The sequence below is a fragment of the Octopus bimaculoides genome, chromosome 3, assembly GCF_046866305.1.
Source record: "Octopus bimaculoides isolate indiv1 chromosome 3, ASM4686630v1, whole genome shotgun sequence".
Taxonomy (NCBI): domain Eukaryota; kingdom Metazoa; phylum Mollusca; class Cephalopoda; order Octopoda; family Octopodidae; genus Octopus; species Octopus bimaculoides.
The window spans coordinates 79,472,387-79,493,122 of record NC_142930.1 but is presented as its reverse complement, the minus strand read 5'-3'; the positions used below and the strand labels follow the sequence as shown (position 1 = coordinate 79,493,122).

At 39.2% G+C, this 20,736-nt stretch overlaps 1 protein-coding gene across 1 annotated transcript in view; it reads right to left on the bottom strand.

The window, feature by feature from the left end:
• Positions 1–20,592, bottom strand: part of LOC106883833 (peroxisomal membrane protein 11A) — a 47,778-nt gene extending 27,186 nt beyond the window's left edge. Inside the window, exon 1 of the mRNA XM_014934971.3 lies at positions 20,293–20,592. Within this exon, the coding sequence (XP_014790457.1) occupies positions 20,293–20,468 (176 nt within the window). The 5' untranslated portion in view covers positions 20,469–20,592. The remainder of the gene's footprint in view (positions 1–20,292) is intronic.
• Between the last annotated feature and the right edge of the window lie 144 nt (positions 20,593–20,736).

Here is a 20,736-nt window from a genome sequence, read left to right as displayed (position 1 = left end):
TCCCGCAACGAGGAGGGAACCAGACTGATGGAGTTCTGTGATGCAACCGATCTTATGGTTTGCAATACCAACTTCAGGAAACCTGCCTGTCACCTAGTCACCTACCAATCCGGCAGACACTCTAGCCAAATCGACTACATCCTCGCCAGAACTAGAGAAAGAGGGAGGCTTATAAATGCCAAAACCCTCCCTGGCGAAGAATGTACACCCCAACACAGATTAGTAGTTAGCGACTTCGAGATCAAGGCAATATGGGTGCCCAGAAGTAGACCGGCCTGGGGGAGAAGGGTATGGAAACTTAAAGACCCTGCAAATGGACAGAGATTTAGAGACAAGTTACTTGAAGCATTTGACGAAATAGAAGGGGATATAGCATCATACAACGTGGAAGACAATTGGAGATTTCTGCGGGACAACCTGTTGAGAGCCACAGACCAGATCTGTGGCTGGTGTAAAGTCCCCTCTCGACCCAGAGTAACGTGGTGGTGGAACAAGGATGTAGACGGGGCTATTAGACAAAAGAAACAGGCTTGGAAGGACTGGAAGAACGGCGGTAGCAGGGAATTGTACCAATCTGCCAGAAGGGAAGCTAGGCGACAGGTTTATTTAGCCAGAGGGTAAGCAGATAAGAAAAGATTTGCCAATGTTCTGCGCCGTGAGGACCAAAGACTCAAGGTATTTCGTGTTGCAAGACAGTGTAGGAGAGAGAATAGTGATGTTGTAAGAGAGAAATGTGTTCGCATGGATGATGGTACGCTTGCACTAAATGAGGCTGCAAAGAAAGAGGTCTGGAGATGCCACTACGATAGATTGCTTAATAAAGAGAATGAATGGGAGAAAGAGAGCCTGCCGTATGTCGACCCAACAGAGGGACTAGCTATCCGAGTTGACAGTACCAGGGTAGATAAAGCAATTAAGAGTATGAAGACAGGGAAAGCCCCCGGCCCATCAGGAATCGCTGCAGAGATGCTCAAAATATCTGGCAGTGTTGGCTACAGCCTAGTCACCCGTATTACGAACCAGGTGATACACGAAGGAGTCATACCCAATGACTGGTGTAGCAGCACCATAGTAAACTGCTACAAAGGTAAAGGTGATGCTTTAGACACTAATAATTACAGAGGCATCAAGCTGTTAGATCAGGTTATGAAAGTTACGGAGAGGGTCATAGCCCAACTAATTAGGGAGCAAATCAATTTAGATGAGATGCAGTTTGGGTTCGTGCCAGGTAAAAGCACCACTGATGCCATATTTCTAGTGAGACAGCTGCAGGAGAAATATCTAGCCAAGGATAAACCTCTGTACCTGGCCTTCGTTGACATGGAGAAAGCCTTTGACAGGGTCCCCCAATCCCTTATCTGGTGGTCAATGAGGAAACTTGGGATAGAAGAATGGTTAGTGAGAGCTGTGCGAGCCATGTACAGAGATGCTGTCAGTAAGGTGAAGGTTGGAAATGAGTACAGTAATGAATTCCGGGTAGAGGTAGGGGTCCACCAAGGTTCCGTCCTCAGCCCCCTCCTATTTATCATAGTCCTCCAGGCGATCACAGAGGAATTCAAGACAGGTTGCCCCTGGGAGCTCCTCTATGCTGATGACCTTGCACTAATTGCGCAGTCACTATCAGAACTAGAGGAGAAGTTTAAGGTGTGGAAGTAAGGACTAGAATCGAAGGGCCTTAGAGTCAACCTAGCAAAGCCAAAATCCTAATAAGTAGGAAGGTAGATAAAACACAAACCCCTTCAGGTAGATGGCCCTGCTCAGTATGCAGTAAAGGAGTAGGTAGTAACTCTATAAGATGTACCCGGTGCAAGCTATGGACACATAAGAGGTGCAGCAATATCAAAGGCAGATTAACTACAAAGTTAGTTTTTGTATGTGGCAGATGTTCAGGTGCAATAAATACTGTAAACAAAAAGGAAACAACTTCCATCTCATTCCAGGGAGAAAAACTAGAGGTAGTTGATAGCTTCCGCTATCTGGGTGACCAAGTTAGTAGTGGGGGTGGGTGCGCTGAAAGTGTAACTGCTAGAATAAGAATAGCCTGGGCCAAGTTTAGAGAGCTCTTACCTCTGCTGGCAACAAAGGGACTCTCACTCAGGGTAAAAGGCAGACTGTATGACGCATGTGTATGAACAGCCATGCTACATGGCAGTGAAACATGGGCTGTGACTGCTGAGGACATGCGTAAGCTCGCAAGGAATGAAGCCAGTATGCTCCGCTGGATGTGTAATGTAAATGTGCATACCCGTCAGAGTGTAAGTATCTTGAGAGAAAAGCTGAACATAAGAAGCGTCAGTAGTGGTGTGCAAGAGAGACGATTGCGCTGGTTTGGACATGTGGTGAGAATGAATGAGGATAGCTGCGTGAAAAAGTGCCACTCCCTAACAGTTGAGGGAACCCGTGGAAGAGGTAGGCCCAGGAAGACCTGGGCTGAGGTGGTGAGGCAAGACTTTCGAACATTGGGCCTCACCGAGGCGATGACTACTGACCGAGACCTTTGGAAATGTGCTGTGCGTGAGAAGACCCGGCAAGCCAAGTGAGATCGTTGCCAGTTCCCCTGGACTGGCTCTTGTGCGGGTGGCACATAAGATGTACCATCCTGAGCGTGACCGTTGCCAGTACTGCCTGATTGGCCTTGTAGGGTTTTCGAGCGAGATCGTTGCCAGTGCCCCTGGACTGGCTCTTGTGCGGGTGGCACATAAAAGACACCATTTCGAGCGTGGCCGTTTTCGTGCGGGTGACACGTAAAAGCACCCACTACACTCTCTGAGTGGTTGGCGTTAGGAAGGGCATCCAGCTGTAGAAACTCTGCCAAATTAGATTGGAGCCTGGTGTAGCCATCCGGTTGCACTAGTCCTCAGTCAAATCGTCCAACCCATGCTAGCATGGAAAGCAGACGTCAAACGATGATGATGATGACGATGATGATGATGATTAGAATTTTCTTATTGTCAAATAAAATTTCATCAAACTATTTCTCTGTTATTTATGACTATACACTTCTTAACCTTTTTCACTCGTATCATACTATAATATTCTATATGTTTTGTAGAATGATACATTAAGGAGTTCTTTTTATGAGTACTACCAGATTACTTGAATCCATATATTATGACTTAAATTTATATAGAGAGAGAAACCAAAGTCTGAAAATTTTCAGATGATGAACATTCAAGTTTATAGATATCTATAGATTAATGGAGCAAACTTACACAGAGTACAAAAGATACAGAAAATTAAAGGGGCAAAGGTAAGGTGTTACAAGTCCTACAGCTCTTTCTGGGGGCTTGGAGTTACTTCATAATGTTGGCAGATGTAGTTCACCAAAATATGTAACCAATAATGGAAGTGAATAAACATTGGATAAATCAGGCCTCCATCTTCAGGAAGGAGGTGGGTAGCTCAGCAGGGGTGTGGGGAGTGTTGAAGCAAGGAAAAGCAAGAAGAGATAAGAGAATCAGTTCAGGAAGATGGAGGAAGATGGATCAGAGTATTGAGAGAAATAGTAACAGTAGAAGTGGAGTCAGGAGATGTTAAAATTTAGAGATAGTATGCTAATTTCTAGCTAGCAACCAAAGTATACTATAATGTATCTGGATCAGAAGAATTTCATGGCATTCAATGACATTTTAAAAATTCAATTTTTCTGATGCTTTATGGATCTTTGTTGAACAACTGGTAAAGCCTTGATTTCCTCTTCAATAATTTGGGTTAATGCTGGACTGTTCCTATTCACATGCTTGATGAGCCTGACTTCCCAATATGTCACTGCAACATCCATGAATGGATCATCCATTTATAAGACTTCATTTGTATGGGATTATTCAACATATCAACACTGGAATTCTCTCCAGTGAAATCAGAGTTTGGTCAACTTTTTGTGACTTATTATTCTAAATAAGGCTATATCTTCAGTTGAGACAGTGTTAATTCAACCATCTGGATATGTGATATGAGTAGATTGATGATTAAACCATCTACAAAACAACTTCTCCCAAGTTCAGAGAGACATCTTGGTAAAGACTGACATATTGACAAGTAAAGTTGAAAGTTGAATAATTTTTTTTTTTGAGCTGTCAAATGAGAGACCTAGTTGCATAGTGTGTTCTTCTTAAACATCACTGTATCATTTTTCTGGCAGCTTTCTCAACCAAAATATTATTGCTGTCCACAGAGTTCTATTTAGATGTTCTCCTTCACTGATTCCAGCAAAATGGCATGGAATTGTATTAGTTTGAACAACATTATAGTTTTCATAAAAATTACAAACATCTCAAGACATAAACAGGGACCCTTGGTCTAAATGAACTGAAGCTGGAGTACTAAACCTGAAAACTATACATTGAAGATAATGACAACTACAACAACAACAACAAGAGCAACAGTTGCAATGGCAACTACAGCAGCAACAAGAACAACAGAAACAGCAAGACAGGTACAATAGCAACTACAACAACAAAGTCAACAGTTGTTGGAATTATTGTTGCAGTCAAAAAACACTTCAGGTTCGTTTTCAGTAGACACAGTTGCCAATTCAATTGAAGAATTCACAAATAATCTGGAAGAAGGGTTTACATTTTCTGCTTACTTCAGAAGGTATAAAGGAATCTTCAAGGAAGAGTGTAAAAGATGGACGGACAAACAGATGGAACGTCTTCTTTTAAGGAAATTATCACCAGCAGAACATTAAAAGCTTTGTAATTGCATCTTGCTGAAAAAAACATCTGAAATTTGTTTCAAGGAAACAATTAAGCTATTATCTAAAATATTCAACGAAAGAAGTTCACTATTTAATATTCACCAGGAGTGTTTGAATTAGAAAAAAAAAAAAGAAACAGAAAATTTAGTCATGTATGCTGGAATCGTAAATAGAGAATGTGAAAAATTTAAACTCGACGAATTAAGCCCAGACATACAAGGATTAACAGCAAGTAAAGATGCAGCGGTAAGGACTCAAATATTGACAAAGCATGAACAAGATTCAAAACTAATTCTACAAATAATGGCTGAAGAATGCCAAAGAATTATAAATCTATGACAGGATATAGAAAAACTTGAAAAAGATTATCAAAATATACATGTGTCTACCGGTAACAGATATGAAAAAAGAAAAAACAACAGTCAATACCCAAACCATGTCATGGATGTGGTGAAATACATTTCAAAAGAAACTGTCCTTTTAAGAATCTAAAACATTTTGGATGTGGGAAAAATTGGACACAAGAATTCACATTGTTGAGTGAAACAAAAAAGGTCGAATGAAAAAATTCAAGAAGGAAAGCATTGTCAAAGCGAGGCACAAAAAGAAAATTTGTCTCTATAAATAAAGATAATGTGAATACAAAACTACAGTTGGACACAATAATTAATGAGGATACATGGAGAAAAAATAAGAAGGCCTGCATTGAAAAAACTGCAAAAATGGCTAGAGGCATTTCAGGAAAACAATTACAATTTTGGGGTGAAATTATTAGTGAGGTAACATTTCATGGGAAAACTTTGAAGGCTAAAGTTTTTGTATCAAAAAATATGATGAACCTTTTTGGCACAGACTGGAGAGAATTGTTTACTTTATGGAACCTACCCGTAAATATTTTTTTGCAATAATGTAAACGGTTATAATGCCAGTTCAAATAAGGTGTCGGAAGATTTAAAAAAGAAATTGAAAAACATTTTTCCTGATGTTTTTTCGGAAGAATTAGGTAGATGCACAAAGGCAAAAGTAAAATTTCAAGTAAAAGAAAACACTGTACCAGTGTTTAAACCGAAGTGATCTGTACCTTTCATGGCATTGAATCAAGTCAGTGAGGAATTAGATAGGCTAGAAAAGCTGGGAGTTAAAGAAAAAGTTGATTATTCAGAATGGGCAGCACTGACTGTTTATGTAAAGAAAAACAATAACAAAATACGAGTATGCACAGACTTTTCAACAAGTTTGAATGAATGTTTAAGGACATACAATTATCCACTACCAAGCCCAGAAGAAATGTTTTGTGAAACTCAATGGAGGAATATCTTTCTCAAAATTGGACTTGTCAGAGGTGTGTTTACAGTTACAAGTTGAAGAAGAATGTTCGGAATTATTAACGATAAACACTCATAAAGGTTTATATAAATTCAATCAATTTCCTTTCGGGATAAAGGTGGCACCTAGTATTTTCCAACAGGTGATGGACACAATGCTTGCAGATACAGATTTCGCTATAGCCTATTTGGATGACATACTCATAAAAAGTGGGTCTAGAGGACAGCATAAGGAACATGTTAAAATGGTTTTTGAGAAGATAAAGGAGTATGGATTCAAACTTAGTGAGGAAAAATGTGAATTTTTCATGCCAGAAATGAAGTATCTTGGGCAAATTATTGATAAAAATGGTTGCAGGCCAGATCCTTCAAAATCAACAGCAATAAGAAATATGCCTACCCTGAAAAATATTACATTACAAGCATTCTTAGGGCTTGCAAACTATTACCAAACATTGAAAAATACCTTAGGAATGAGAACCTTGGTTTGAAATTTCCCCAAGACACCTGATGAAGGCTGGAGGGTATATCAGCCGAAACATTATGTTAACAACAAACAAGATGAGAACAAATATCAGTCAAATGTTAATAATGTAAATGATGTACATAATTCCTCATCTCTTAAATATAGAACTATATTACCAAACGTGCATGAGCTAAGAGCACCCCTAAACAACCTATTGAAAAAAAGATGTAAAATGGTATTGGTCAGATAGGTGTCAAAAAGCATTCAAAGAAATTTTAAAAGTTTTAACATCGGAACTGTCCTTATCGCACTTTGATCCAAATTTAAAAATAGTAGTAGCATCAGATGCTTGCAAAAGTGGTATCAGAGCGATAATTTTACACAAGTATGAAAATGGTAATTTAAAACCCATCACTCATGCTTCACATTCATTGTTGGCAGCTGAAAAAAACTACAGCCAAATTGAGAAGGAGGTACTAGCCATTATTCTTGTGGTGAAAAAATTTCACAAATTCATACATGGACGGAAATTCAGCCTGCAAACAGATCACTGCACATTGTTATCAATTTTCAGATAGAAAAAAGGTATCCCCACACATACAGCCAACCGATTGCAGTGTTGGGGGACAATCCTGCTAAATTATGATTTTAACATGGAATTTCTACCATTGAAAAAATTAGGACATGCAGATGGGCTGTCAAGATTGATTCCTAAATACAATGAACCGTTAGAGGACACGGTAATAGCGGCATTAAAAGCTGAAATTGAAATGAAAAATATACCTTGCAACCTAGTATGTGAACTACCTGTCACTTTAGAAGAAATAAAAATTAAAGCAGAGAAGGATGCGTTCATATTAAAAATGGAAAAAACAGTGAAACAGTTTTGAAATGGTATTTGATATGTGATGACATAATTATATATGCTCAGAGAGTTGTAATACTTGTTTCTTTGCAAAACCATATGTTAAAAGAATTCCACATGGGACACCCAGGGATCGTGAGAATGAAAGCATTGATGGGAAGCTATGTTTACTAGCTGAATATGGATCAGGATATTGAAAAATTGGTGAAAGCCTGCAGGGGTTATGCCCTGGCAGCAAAGTTCAACCTTGGCCCAACACTGATGTAACTTGGTCAAGATTACACAAAGACTTTGCAGGGCCATTAAATGGAGGGTATTATTTAATAATCATGGATAGTTACACGAAATGGCCAGAAATATGTAAATGTGGGAAGCCAACTTCCAAAGTAATGATGGAATTTCTGGACAAACTTTTTGTGCAATATGGCATCCTAGACACTATAGTGTCTGATAATGGAACACAGTTCACATCTAAGGAATTTTAAAACTTTTGCAAAATGCATGCAATGGAGCATATTACTACTCCGCCATACCATCCAAGATTGAATAGACTAGCGGAATATTTCATAGACACATTTAAGAGGGTACTGAAAAAATCTAAAAATGAACTACTAGTTGATACTGCATTGATGCAGTTCTTAAGTCTCTACTGAAAAATACCTAACCCCAACACCACATCAGGTATGTCACCAGCTGAACTAATGTTTGCCAGGAAAGTCAGGTCAGTGTTTGACACATTACTACTGGGAAGAATAGAAAAAATAGACAGAAATGCCAAAAATAAAATGAAATACTTCAAAATCGGTGACAAGGTTTTTTATATATATACAGAAACAGAAAGGAAAGTTGAGAAGAAGGTATAATAAGTAAATGTTTAGGGAAAATAATGTACATGGTAAAATGTCATACATGGGAACACAAGAGACACCTAAACCAACTGAAAAATTGGTTTACGGAAGAAAGAATAAAACACGAAGAGTCAATGAAATTTCTTTACGACATTTTTGATGTTCCGATACCTCAAGGAATAATCAAACCAACAAGTACAGCAACTAGGAAAAGAAAGCAAACAGAACTTTTGCAAGTAGACCCAAAACGAAAAAAATATTCCAATTTCATCCAGGGGAATTGAAAAAAAAGGGTAGGGGTGGTAATAAAGATAATAAATACAAGAAAAATATTGACTTCCAAATGAAAGTCAAACTCAAAAAGGGAAGATGTGGTGAAATCTTCACACCACTGTGGAATAGCAAGTCAACTGTCCTAAACCATGTAAAGGTGCATGCATACTGCCAGTGAGTACGGTGTGTGCAGGCGCTTTGTGAAGACAGTTGTAGGAGTTGTTGAGAAGAGATATTGTTTTGTTACATGTTGTTTCTGATTTGTATTTGTATTGTCATAACCTTGTTATAAGTCTATGTTATAAAGTGGCATATACAGTGAGTTCAAAGAAGGACTTAACAGTGTTGATGAGACACAAAATGAAATAGTAATTTCCTCTTTTTTTTTTTTTACATGGAATGTAATGAAAGAAAATGAACATCTTTTTCATTTTCTTCCAGTCTCTTGTAGATTTATATTTATGAGGGGGTATCCAAAAGAAACTTGAATTTTGCAATATTATTTTATTCACTTAGTTTTATCATCTTCAAAGTATTCTCTATTTGAAGCAATACATCAGTCCAGACATGTTTTCCACTGTTCAAAGCAGTACTGGGACTCTGGTGAAGTGATGCCTTTTAATGCCTCTGTTGTCTTTTACCTCACCTCTTCCACATCTGCAAATTCTGTAGCACCAGCTTTCTTCACCAGTGATGACTTTTGAAAAAGGTCAGGATCAACTTCCAACTGTTCTTTCAGTTCATGACATGCATTCAGTTGTGACTACTTTTGATCTTCTGTGAGCAAGCGAAGCACAAATTTTGCTACAACTCCTTTCATTTGTAATTCCTCACTCAAAATTTGTTGGCAGGAGCACCAGGACATACCAGTCATATCAACAAGTTTGTCAAGTTCAGTGACAATCCTCCAAGATCAGTTCGTGAATTTTCATGATGTTTTCATTCATTCAGGAGATTGAAAGTTGCCCTGAACGAGGTTGGTCCTCAAGCGACAAGTGAACATTCCAAAAACCACTCATAAACTTGTGTTTTGCTCATGGCAGTGGCCTTGTAAGCATGAAAACTGTTTCAGTTACTGTTTTCCCCAGCAGAAAACAGAATTTTATGGAAGCACATTGTTCTTTCGGTTTAGCCATTGCAAAAACTGATGAGTAGGGGAGAAGCACTGAAAAACAAAGATGCACCATGTGGCAGTATGACTTCACCTGATGCCATCAGTCTCCCGACTGATGCTTGGTCACATCAAGTGGCTTCTAGCAGCGGAAGCCTGAACTACAACGGGCTTGTCCTACAGAGAACATTTCTAGTTACTTCTGGTACCCCTTTGTATATATCATCATCATCATTTAATGTCCATCTTCTATGCATGCATAGGTAGGATGGTTGACAGGAGCCGGCCAGGTAGAAAAACTACCCTAGACTACTGTGTTGGTTTTAGTAGGGATTTTACAGCTGGATGCCCTTCCTAACACCAACCACTCAGCAGAATGAACTCAATACTTTCTACGTGGCACTAGCACAGTCAAGCTTAGTTTTGGTATGATTTTTTCAGCTGGATGCCCTTCCAAATGCCATCCACATTACAGTGTGGACTGGATGCTTTTAACGTAACACCAGCACTGGCAGGGTCACCAAGTAACTCACAAGACAAGGAATTATGAGAGGAGCGAGGGTATTTGAGGAGGAGAACTTGTGTTAGAGTGTGACAAAGAGACAGAAGCAGATGTCTTGCCACAACAGAGGGGCATTAGAGGAGGTGATCCATTATCAGAAGATGAAAGGTCAGAGTGTAAAAGAGAAATAGAGTGGCAGAAATAGGTGTCTTGCTATGGAAGAGGTACATGGTGAGAGAGAGAGAGAGAGAGAGAGAGAGAGAGAAAAAGAGAGAGAGAGAGAGAGAGAAAGAGAGAGAGAGAGAGAGAGAGAGAGAGATAGAGAGAGAGAGAAGTACAAGAAAGAGGCTAGAAATAAGTGTGCTGATGTAAAAGAGACACTTGGTTACCTAGTCAGAGGAAAAACAAGAGAAGGAGAGAGGCAGTGACCAAAGGGAAATAGAGAGTAGGAAAAGCAAAAGTGTAAGAGAGAGCAGGAAAGAGATGGTGTAGTGTTAGGGTATACTCACAAGTAACAAGGATCTGAGCATAGAACCTGGGTAGAAAAATAGGGTGTGGGTGTTGGGTGAGGGGGGGAGCAATACAGTGAACAGGGCAGTGAGGGCAAGAAAGGGGACTGGAAAACAATCATAGTTTATGAAGAGGAAATGTGAGGAAGAGAAAGATGCAGTTTGGAAAAGGAGTTGTAGTTCAGTTTCTTAGGGTAGAATAGGTGAAAAGTGTGTTGTTACATGTGGGTGGGACACAACTCTTCTAGCACTCAGTTTTGTGGACAGGTCTTCTCTAGAACTTCATATCACCAAACATCTTGGTCCATTGTCCTTTCCTCCATGAGCCCTAACATCCTAAGATCGGTCCTCATCACTTCATCTCCTGTCTTTCTGGGTCTCCATCTTCCACAGGTATCATCCACTTTCAGTGACAGGCACTTCTGTATAGAGCTGTTTTCGCTAATAAGCATCACATGTCCAAACCAATACATTCTCCTCTTCTGTATACCACATTTCATCCCTCATATGCCTAACTTTTCTCTCAACACAGTTGTACTTTGTCAGTCATGCACTCTGATGTTTCAAATCCAATGGAGCAAACTGGGGTTTTCCGAAAATCCGCCCAGGGCTGTTAAACAGATTTTACAGAAGTATTTTTTAGCTTAAATAACTGCCCACCTATAATAAGCACCCATGGGCAGTAACATGGAAGTAAATATTTCATCTAGGAAAAACAAAGATATTCTCAAAAACCATATTTATTTTATACAATTCCACTGAACTTCTATCATTTCAGTTATCAGATATATAGACATAAAGAAACTGAAACAGCCTTAAAAGAAGTAGCATATTAAAATATTCTGAAGTCAACAATGGATCTATTAGGAAATATTGAAAATTAAACTGTTGAAAACATGAATAGAAACCTCATGTGAACAAATAATATCCTTGGGCATTTATGGTAGAATAATAACTGAATTATTTCAACTTAAATATCACGAATTTCTTTATTTGTTGCTTGGGCATTATTCATATCAGAGCAAATTTCATTTACTTGTATCTCATCTTCTTTAATTTTGTCATTATGTGCATCTGGTGCATTTACCTCAAGGCCAGAAAAACATCCTGTAAGCGTGAGTTTAAGAGGCTATGTTTTACAGTCTGTTCAAGAGGAGCAATTCTACAACATTCAAAAGCACGCTTTATAGTTTATTTAAAGTGGCAACAGCTTGGGTCACAAAGTTCACTATCTCTTGATAAGAAGGTTTTCTGCGATATCCTTTATTTGTATACTCCTTTTTGCCATTTGAAAACCAATTCTTCCATTCAGCATGAAGGGCTTTCTTGAAAGGACAAATAACTGATACATTTAACGGCTGCAAGTAAGATGTTGTTTTAGGAGGTATAAGTTTGAGAATTGTATTCCTACGTTTGAACACTTCTAGGAGCTCTGTTTTCTTGTGCACTGAGCATTCATCCATGAATAGCACTGAATTTTGAGCATGGAATAGCTGTGCTGTTCTCTGCCCAAACACTTTGTCAGCCCACAGCTGCATGAGTTCATATGTGATTGATCCTCTGTTGGAGACTGTTAAGTAAATATTCTTGGGACCTTGATTTTAGGCATGTTTTTGAATCCTTTAAGGATAATCATTGTTTTCAACACCTTTCCTGCAGCATTAACACAGCAGAAAAATGAGCTTTGGTAGCACCACAGTGGCTAGCATCTACATTTTTATTACCAACAAAGTCTATGGTTGTTGAACTCAACATGTCAACGTATACAGGTGCTTCATCCATATTATAAATCTGCTCAGTATCCTTATCTGATACTATCTAGATACTCACTGGCGATTTGTGCCTTTTCTTCAAGTGTTTTATTGTCTGCTTGACCAACATGTGTAATCTTTCACACAGTCAGTTTATTCCATTTCATGAAGTTGAAAATCTATTTATCAGAACATCTAAAGCTGTTCATTTCAATTCCAAACCTTTTTACCAATTCAAAAGTATATTCCCATAAACGGTGATAATTCACAATTATATTGTTTGCATGCTGAACAACAATCCTCTGTAAGAGTTCAATCTCTAGATCATTAAGTGCTGGTCCTCTTCCTCCACCAATTAATCTGCGCCTCCTCTTGTCTGACATATGGATTAACTCAGTTTCTTTTGTGCACCATTCTCTCAATCGTTTTCTATCAATACGTGTCTCTTGATGCAGCAGATAAATTGCCAGTATGTTCTTTCACTTGTTTAATAGCACTCAATTTTTCACTAATGGTATATGATCATTGAACACGTTTTGGTATATTTTCTTTCAACTCCATTATTGGGAATAAAAATCCTTTGAATTTATCTACAGACATGGAGCAAATGAACATCTAAACAGAATGCAAACAAGAACACTAGCTCTGTTTCAAATTTTAACCTCAAATAACTGCCCATCCAAATAAACGCCCATGGGTGATCTAATGGATGGGCTGATTTTTGGAAAACCCCAGTACTACCTTCATTCCTCTCCAGTCTATACATATCCTCCCCAGTCAAAGCCCATGTCTCACTATCATGGAACATAGCTGTTCTCACACAAGCATCATAGAACCTACCTTTCAATCTGTTTCTATTCTAGAAACAATACTTTCAGAGCATCTACCATCATTAATAATTTGGTCACCTTAGTAGCAGAAACTATCTACTACCTCAAGAGAGCCTCCTGGGCATTTGAGAGAGTTTAAGTCCCTCATGCCCTTAGTACTTATTGTTCCTGTGCATCTGCCACACATGAAAGCAATCTTATCTGATAACCTACACATGATTCCACTGCATCTGTTATGTATCCATAGCTTACACTTGGTGCAACATATGGAATTATGTCCCACTCCTATTTACCAGCCAGAATGAGAGTCTTATCTCCTTTCTCACTAACAACAACTTTAGTCTTAACTAATTTAACTCTAAGGCCCTTTGATTCCAGGTTTTGCTTCCAAACCCAGAACTTCTTCAATTCTGCTTAAGAATCTGCAATAAAAGCAAAATCATCAGCATATAGTAGTTTCCATGGGCATCCAGTTTTAAATTCATCTGTTATTGCCTGAAGAACTATGATGAATAAGAATGGAGTAAGAACTGATCCCTGATGTACTCCAACTTGTGTGCTAAATTCATCACTGTATTCAAGGCCAACTCTCACCTTACTTACAGCATCACTGTACATGGCTTGAACAGCTCTAACAAGCCACTTCCTTAGAGACCAACAGATAAGAGAGCAGAGTACCCTGTCAAAAACTTTCTCTGGGTAGACAAAAGTTAAGTACAATGGCTTACTTTAGGTCAAATACTTTTCTTGCAACTGTCTCACTATGAAGATGGCATCTGTGGTACTTCTCTCTGGAACAAAACCAAGTTGCATCCCATCTAGTTTAATTCTATCCCTAATTAGTTGAGATATAACTCTGTAATTTTCATGACCTGAAACTACATCCAGTAGTTTGATACCTCTGTAGTTGTTTCTATCTAAGGCATCACCTTTACCCTTGTAGCAGCTGACTATAATACTGCTACACCAATCTTGGGGGATGATGCCTTCCTGAATAACCTGATTAACTATGCAAGCGATTAGACTATATCCCACACCACCTGATATTTTAATCATTTTGGCAGTGATACCCAATGGTCCAGGGGCTTTCCTAGTCTTCATTTTCTTAACTGCCTTATCTATTATACTGCTATCAACTCTGGTGGCTGGTCCCTCAATTGGTTCAATATTTGAAACACTCTCCTTCTCCCAATTAGAAAAATAATATTATTGCCATGGTCACAGGTTTTGCTTTGAACTCACAATGAATAACAGCCAAAATGAAACGTAAACATGGACTGTCAATAAAAGAAAATAATGATGAAAGAAAACAAATCCACATACACTCAGAGATACAAATCCACTGTAGAACAATGTGTGCCACAGCACCATTTATTCCTTCAAACGAGAAAGGCCCAACTGCTTTCTACTTGAATATGGGTTCTGTCTTGCAAGTTTACTAATTCAATGTTGTGCTTCACCATTCTATGGTGAAATTGGTACCATAGTATCTCAAGAATATGCAAGTATGCATGTCATGGGATCACTGTAAATAGTTATTCTTGGCAGAATTGATTGTTGAATGCAATCTGCGAGCACAGTGAACAGAGAATAAAATAAAGTATCAAAAAGCTAATTAGCATTATAATCAATATTATTCAACAACCAATAATACTCTTGAGTTAATCCAATAAATATGAGAGACAACTCTAGGCATGTTTTGATTTTATTCTGACTTATTCAGTGAAACACTGTTTTCACTGTATTTGCTGACAGAATCACTCAACTGTGATTAGAAGGATATCTCTATGTTATTTCAAACAAGCTGAAGAAGCTCCCTTTTTGGGATATGGAACTAGCACTTATCAACTTGGAAGATTGGATGGCATTCTTTTGATATTATGAACTTACTTTGAAAGAATGCTGATTAACAAAAGGGGTCAAAATAAATGTGATAAAACATGTAATCTGGCTCTCTTTCTCTCTCTCTCTTACACACACACACACTCTCTCTCTCTCTCTCTCACACACACACACACTCTCTCTCTCACACACACACACACACTCTCTCTCTCACACACACACACACACACTCTCTCTCTCTCTCTCTCTCTCTCCGAATATAAGGATTTCATGCACTAGCTGTAATTATTTCTAACATTAGCACAGGGAGGGAGAATATCTATTAATCCGACTTCCATATTGTCGATTCTGGACAAAAGAAATATGATGTTTTTATGGAAATTTGTAATTGCTGAGTTACGATGCTGAATAGTGCACATGTCTGACAAGTAACTCAAAAGCACTCACCTTAATATTAGCAGATACTGATTTCAAATTTTGACACAAGACCAGCAATTTCGGGAGAGGGTGATAAGTCAATTACATCAATCCCAGTGCTCAACTGGTACTTATTTTATTGACCCCAAAAGTATGAAAGGCAAAGTCGATCCTGGTGGAATTTGAACTCAGAATGTAATGTCAGAAGAAATACCACTAGGCAGTTTTTCTGGCACAGTAACGATTGTGCCAGCTTGTCACCTTAGTAATTTCAGATATTGACATTTGTAATGGTATGGAACAGATCAACTAAATTGACAAACAATACAACTCATACTTATTTTGTTGTCCCCAGAAAAGATGTAAAGCAAATGACCCACATGGAATTTGAACTTGTAGCATACTCATTGTGCCTGCTTGGATTATCTCAGGGCTAAACATAAAAGGCCAGAAGGGATGAAACAGGCAGCCACGATGCATGTGAAAAATACAACAGCCCTTAATAGATGTAAAAGGCATATAAAGAGCCTGACTGACAGAATTTTTCCTCTCTTTTCCCTTCTGGGTAGTCAGCTCGCCAACTGCCCACAGCTAGGACTGCTAGCTCTCTTTCTTTGCTTCAGCGCCCTACAAGTGGTGTTGAGATGACTCTCTCACAGTAGGTACTTCCTGATGATATATCTGCTTGCTCTGTTTTTTCTTAAACTGTACATGCCAGAATGCCATAACATCTTGCAACAAATCTCCAACAAAATAAAAATCATTACAGCTATATATAGTGAGCGTTCATTCCTCATTTACATGCAGCCTGCACCTAATCAGCCCTTCACCAACCTAACATTGAAAACACTCATACACCTACTAAAGTGGTGAACCCAATGTTGGAGAAAACCAAAACATTTCTCATGTGGCAGTACAGAGCATCATAGTGACATTTCTTTCACCAGACTCACACACTTGGCAAGTAACAATGTCTTCACCTTCCATGGCTGCTGTTCCTCATCCACCTGTGCCTATTTTCACTGGAGAAAAAGTTTCACAAACGTATTAATGATGAACAGTAAGGGAGACTGAGCTCTGTCACAACTACAATGCAGAATGTGCCAGCTTGCCGAAGACAATTCATTAGAGAGCAGGTTTTTCAAATACCATTTTTTTCTCGCTTGCCCGCTAACATCCAAGCCATCCTCACACCCATGTGCGACACCAGTACTGTTGAACAATTGGCAACATCAGCCGATAAAATAATGGAGATAACCACTTCAATGTTACCTTCTCCTTCCATTACCGTAGCAGCCATAACATCCCAGGATTTTCGACACACTACAGAAAAAAAAACAATCGAAGACTTGATAGTGCAAGTTCGCAACCACCGTTGGAAAAGGAATACAGTCCCACATGCTAGACGCCAATCCTGCTCTAGGTCTCTATCTAGGCATCAATATGTTGGCAATCAAGGATCGGTATGTTGGTTTTCATACCAATTTCAGTGCCAAGGCAAGGAATTGCACACCACCTTTCTCTTATAACACCCAAACACAGCTACTGTCTCCACCAAGTCGTGCAATATTTATCCAAGATGAAATTTCCAGAGGAGCTTCCTGGTTGACTCAGGAGCTGCCTGTAGTATCTTGCCGGCCAAATATATGTACAGAAAACCTTGTCCATCAGCCACTACTTTGCAGGCAGTTAACCATTCACCTATTGCCACATATGACAAAATTTCTCTCACCTTGAATATACAACTCAGACGTTGCTTCCAGTGGGGTTTTTTAGTCGCCAATCTGTTGTACCTGATCATTGGGGCAGATTTCTTCTACCATTTTCCTTTGCTGGTCGACCTGAAGAACGTGCAACTTATCAACAGTAAGACGCAACTCAGTGTACGTAGCACTGACTGTTTTGTTTCCAGTCAACCTGGTTTACTTTGTTGCCACTGCTTCCAACTGATACCAAACACTGTTGCAATTGTTCCCAGAGTTAATAAAACCCATGTCCTATAGAAAGGATAATGCACACTCCGTAGAACACCACATTTCGACCACAGGCCCTCATCTTTTCTCGCCTGAGACGTCTATCAGCAAAGAAATTTAAAGTTGCAAAAGCGGAATTCAAGCATATGTTACCGCTTGGAATTGTACGTCCTTCTTCCAGTACCATGGACCCCAAGAAATCATCCGCTGACTTTAGACCTTGTCGAGACTACAGATAACTTAATAACATCACAGTACCAGACAGGTATCCCATTTCACACTTTTAGAATTTCACAGCTTCGCTACACAGCTAGATCTTGTTCATGCATATCACCAAATACCCATCTACCCTGCCAACATTCCAAGAACTGCTGTAACCACTTCCTTTGGAGCTTTCGATTATCTAACAATGCCATTTGGATTATGTAACATTGCGAGCTCTTTCCAACACTTCATAGACAAAGTCATCAGTGACCTCCATTTCGTGTATGCCTACATCAACGATCTCCTCATTGCCAGTTCACCTGAAGCCGAACATGAAAGTCATCTACAACAGCTATTTGCTCGTTTGTCACAACATAACATCCAGATTAATGTTACCAAATGTGTTTTCGGTGCTTCCTCCCTTACTTTCCTGGGGCACACCTTCAACAAGGCTCAAATCAGGCCTTTAGCCGACAAAGTTGAGCAGTTGAAAAGATTCCTGTACCTACTTCACTGCGTCGACTCCATCATTTTCTAGGCCTCATAATTTTTTACCTTTGGTTTATCCTGAACTGTTTGCAAATATTGGCACCCCTTACAGATATGTTGCAGAACAGAAAGAAAGCAAATGAACCTATCTCATTCACTCCTACCCAGACCAAAGCCTTTCAGGATATCAAACAGAGTTTATCATGCATTTCTATGCTGACCTATCCGGCTTCTGACGCAAAGCTGTCGTTGTCTGTGGACGCTTCGGACCTTGGTGCTAATTCTGTGTTACACCAACAGTATGGTTCCGAATGGAAACCTCGTGTTCTTTTCAAAATGGCTCAAACCAACCCAAACCTGTTACCGTACTTTTAGTCGCCATCTACCTCGCAGTCAAACATTTCCAGCACATGCTGTAAAGCAGGAATTTCACGATCTACACTGATCACAAGTTGCTATCCTTTGCTTTGAAATACAAGCCCGATAAATTCTCATCCGAGTTTACTTGGATTTCATTTCCCAATTCACCAGTGATATCCAGCACGTTCCTGGAAAAGAGAATATCGCTGCTGATGCTATTGACACCATATTCTCATCTGCCGAGATCGATTCGGATACCATGGCAAAAGATCAACCACGAGCAGAAGACAACAAACCAGAGTTCTCTCCCTTTGACCTTCAACGACTACCTGTAACAACTTGCAACTCTGAGATTCTTTGTGACATCTCCACCAATTGCCCTCGTCGACTTGTGTTCGAGAACCACAGACACTGAGTGTTTTCTGAGTGACATAGCATCTTATACACACGGGCGTTGCTGCCACTTTGAAGCTAATTTCAACTCATTTCGTCTGGCCCGACATGAAGCGAGACATCACCGAATGGGCCAGGAACTGCCTGCCTTGCCAGAAAGCGAAAGTTCACAGTCACATCAAAGCTCCACTGGGAACATTCACTCATCCCGACGCTCATTTCCAACATATCCATATAGACCTTCTAGGACCCTGGCCCTTGAGTCGAGGATTTATGTACTTGTTGACGTGTATAGACCATTTCTCACGATGACCAGAAGCCATACCCATCACAGATATGTCATCACTAACTGTCGCTCAGACGCTCGTATCGGGTTGGATTTCTCATTCCAGTACATGTGCAACAATTACAATCGACAGAGGTCAGTAATTTGAATCTCAACTTTTCTACGATCTGACAAAAAATCTACCATCTTGCCTCAAATGGATCCATCAAGCGATTTCATCACCAGTTAAAAGCATCTTTGCATGCATATCCTGACCCACAGAAACGGATGTTGTCTTGATCTTCGTTCTGCTGTCAAGCAAACATTGGTTTTTCCCCAGCAGAATTGTCATATGGATCACCTTTATCGTTAACTGGTCAAATGATCACTCCAATTTCTTTGCATTTACCAGATTACATTTCTTTTGGTTTATTATTTTGTATCTTAAAAGCTTCTGTAGATACATATTTTCTTTCGTCTCTCGTTATCGCCATAACTTCACGACTGTAGAGTACCCGTCGTGCCTGCTTGTATTATCTCATTGCTAAACATAAAAGGCCCGGAAAGGATGAAGTGGGCAGCCACGACGCATGAGCAAAACTAAAACAGCCCTTAACAGAAATCGTGAAAGGCACATAAAGAGGCCGACCGACAGGACTTTTCCTCTCTTTTCCCTTTTGCTAGTTCTCTTTCTTTGCATCAGTGCCTTACACGTGGTGTCGAGATGACTCTTTCGTAGTAGGTGCTTCCTTACGATATATTCGCTCGCTCTGTTTTTTTTGCTTAAACTGTATATACCAGAATGCCATAACAATCTTGCAACGAATCTCCATCAAAATAAAAATCGTTACAGTTATATTTAGAGAGTGTTCATTCCTCATTTACACGCAGCCCACACCTAATCAGCACTTCACCAACCTAACAATGAAAACACGCATGCACCCACTAAAACTCGGAATTTAGAGGCATGAAACGACGAATGTAATGTCAGTCACTGAATCACACTTTTTGATGAAAATAAAAGCTGCAAAATTATTATTTCTAACAATGTGAAAGCAACAAACTGAATTCACCCAATGTTTGACATTTTATTGAACAAGAAGGATGAAAGGCAAAGTCAAAACAAAGTAAATACAAAAAAAAAAAAAAACAGGTGTCTATAATATTTACCTGCAGAGTTTGTCACGACCAGAAGTCTTGGAAACAAACTGGATGTAATGGTCAGTCATTTCTTTCACGGGGCTCATTTGTGCATGTAAAGCGCTGATGTTATTACTTGGATGTTGATCAACTACAGCCACGATCTCTAAAGCGCCCAAGTATTCATTATTGTTAGTGTCTCCCATGTCACGTGTGATAACGTTGACACTTCATAAAAAAGCTAAATACTTGGTCACTCTCAACAACAACTTGTTTTATGAATAAAGCATTACAAACGATATATTTTCTAGCATAGGCCGAGCAACGACTGGCAAAATCTCGTTTATTCTCGTTTGTTATGTTTTCTCATTGTGTTTATTTCTCCTCTGTTGTCATCCTTCTTTTTTTTTCCTACTCTGTCTTTCTATTTTCCTTTATTCTCTTCTCACAATATATCTATTTTTTTACTCACTC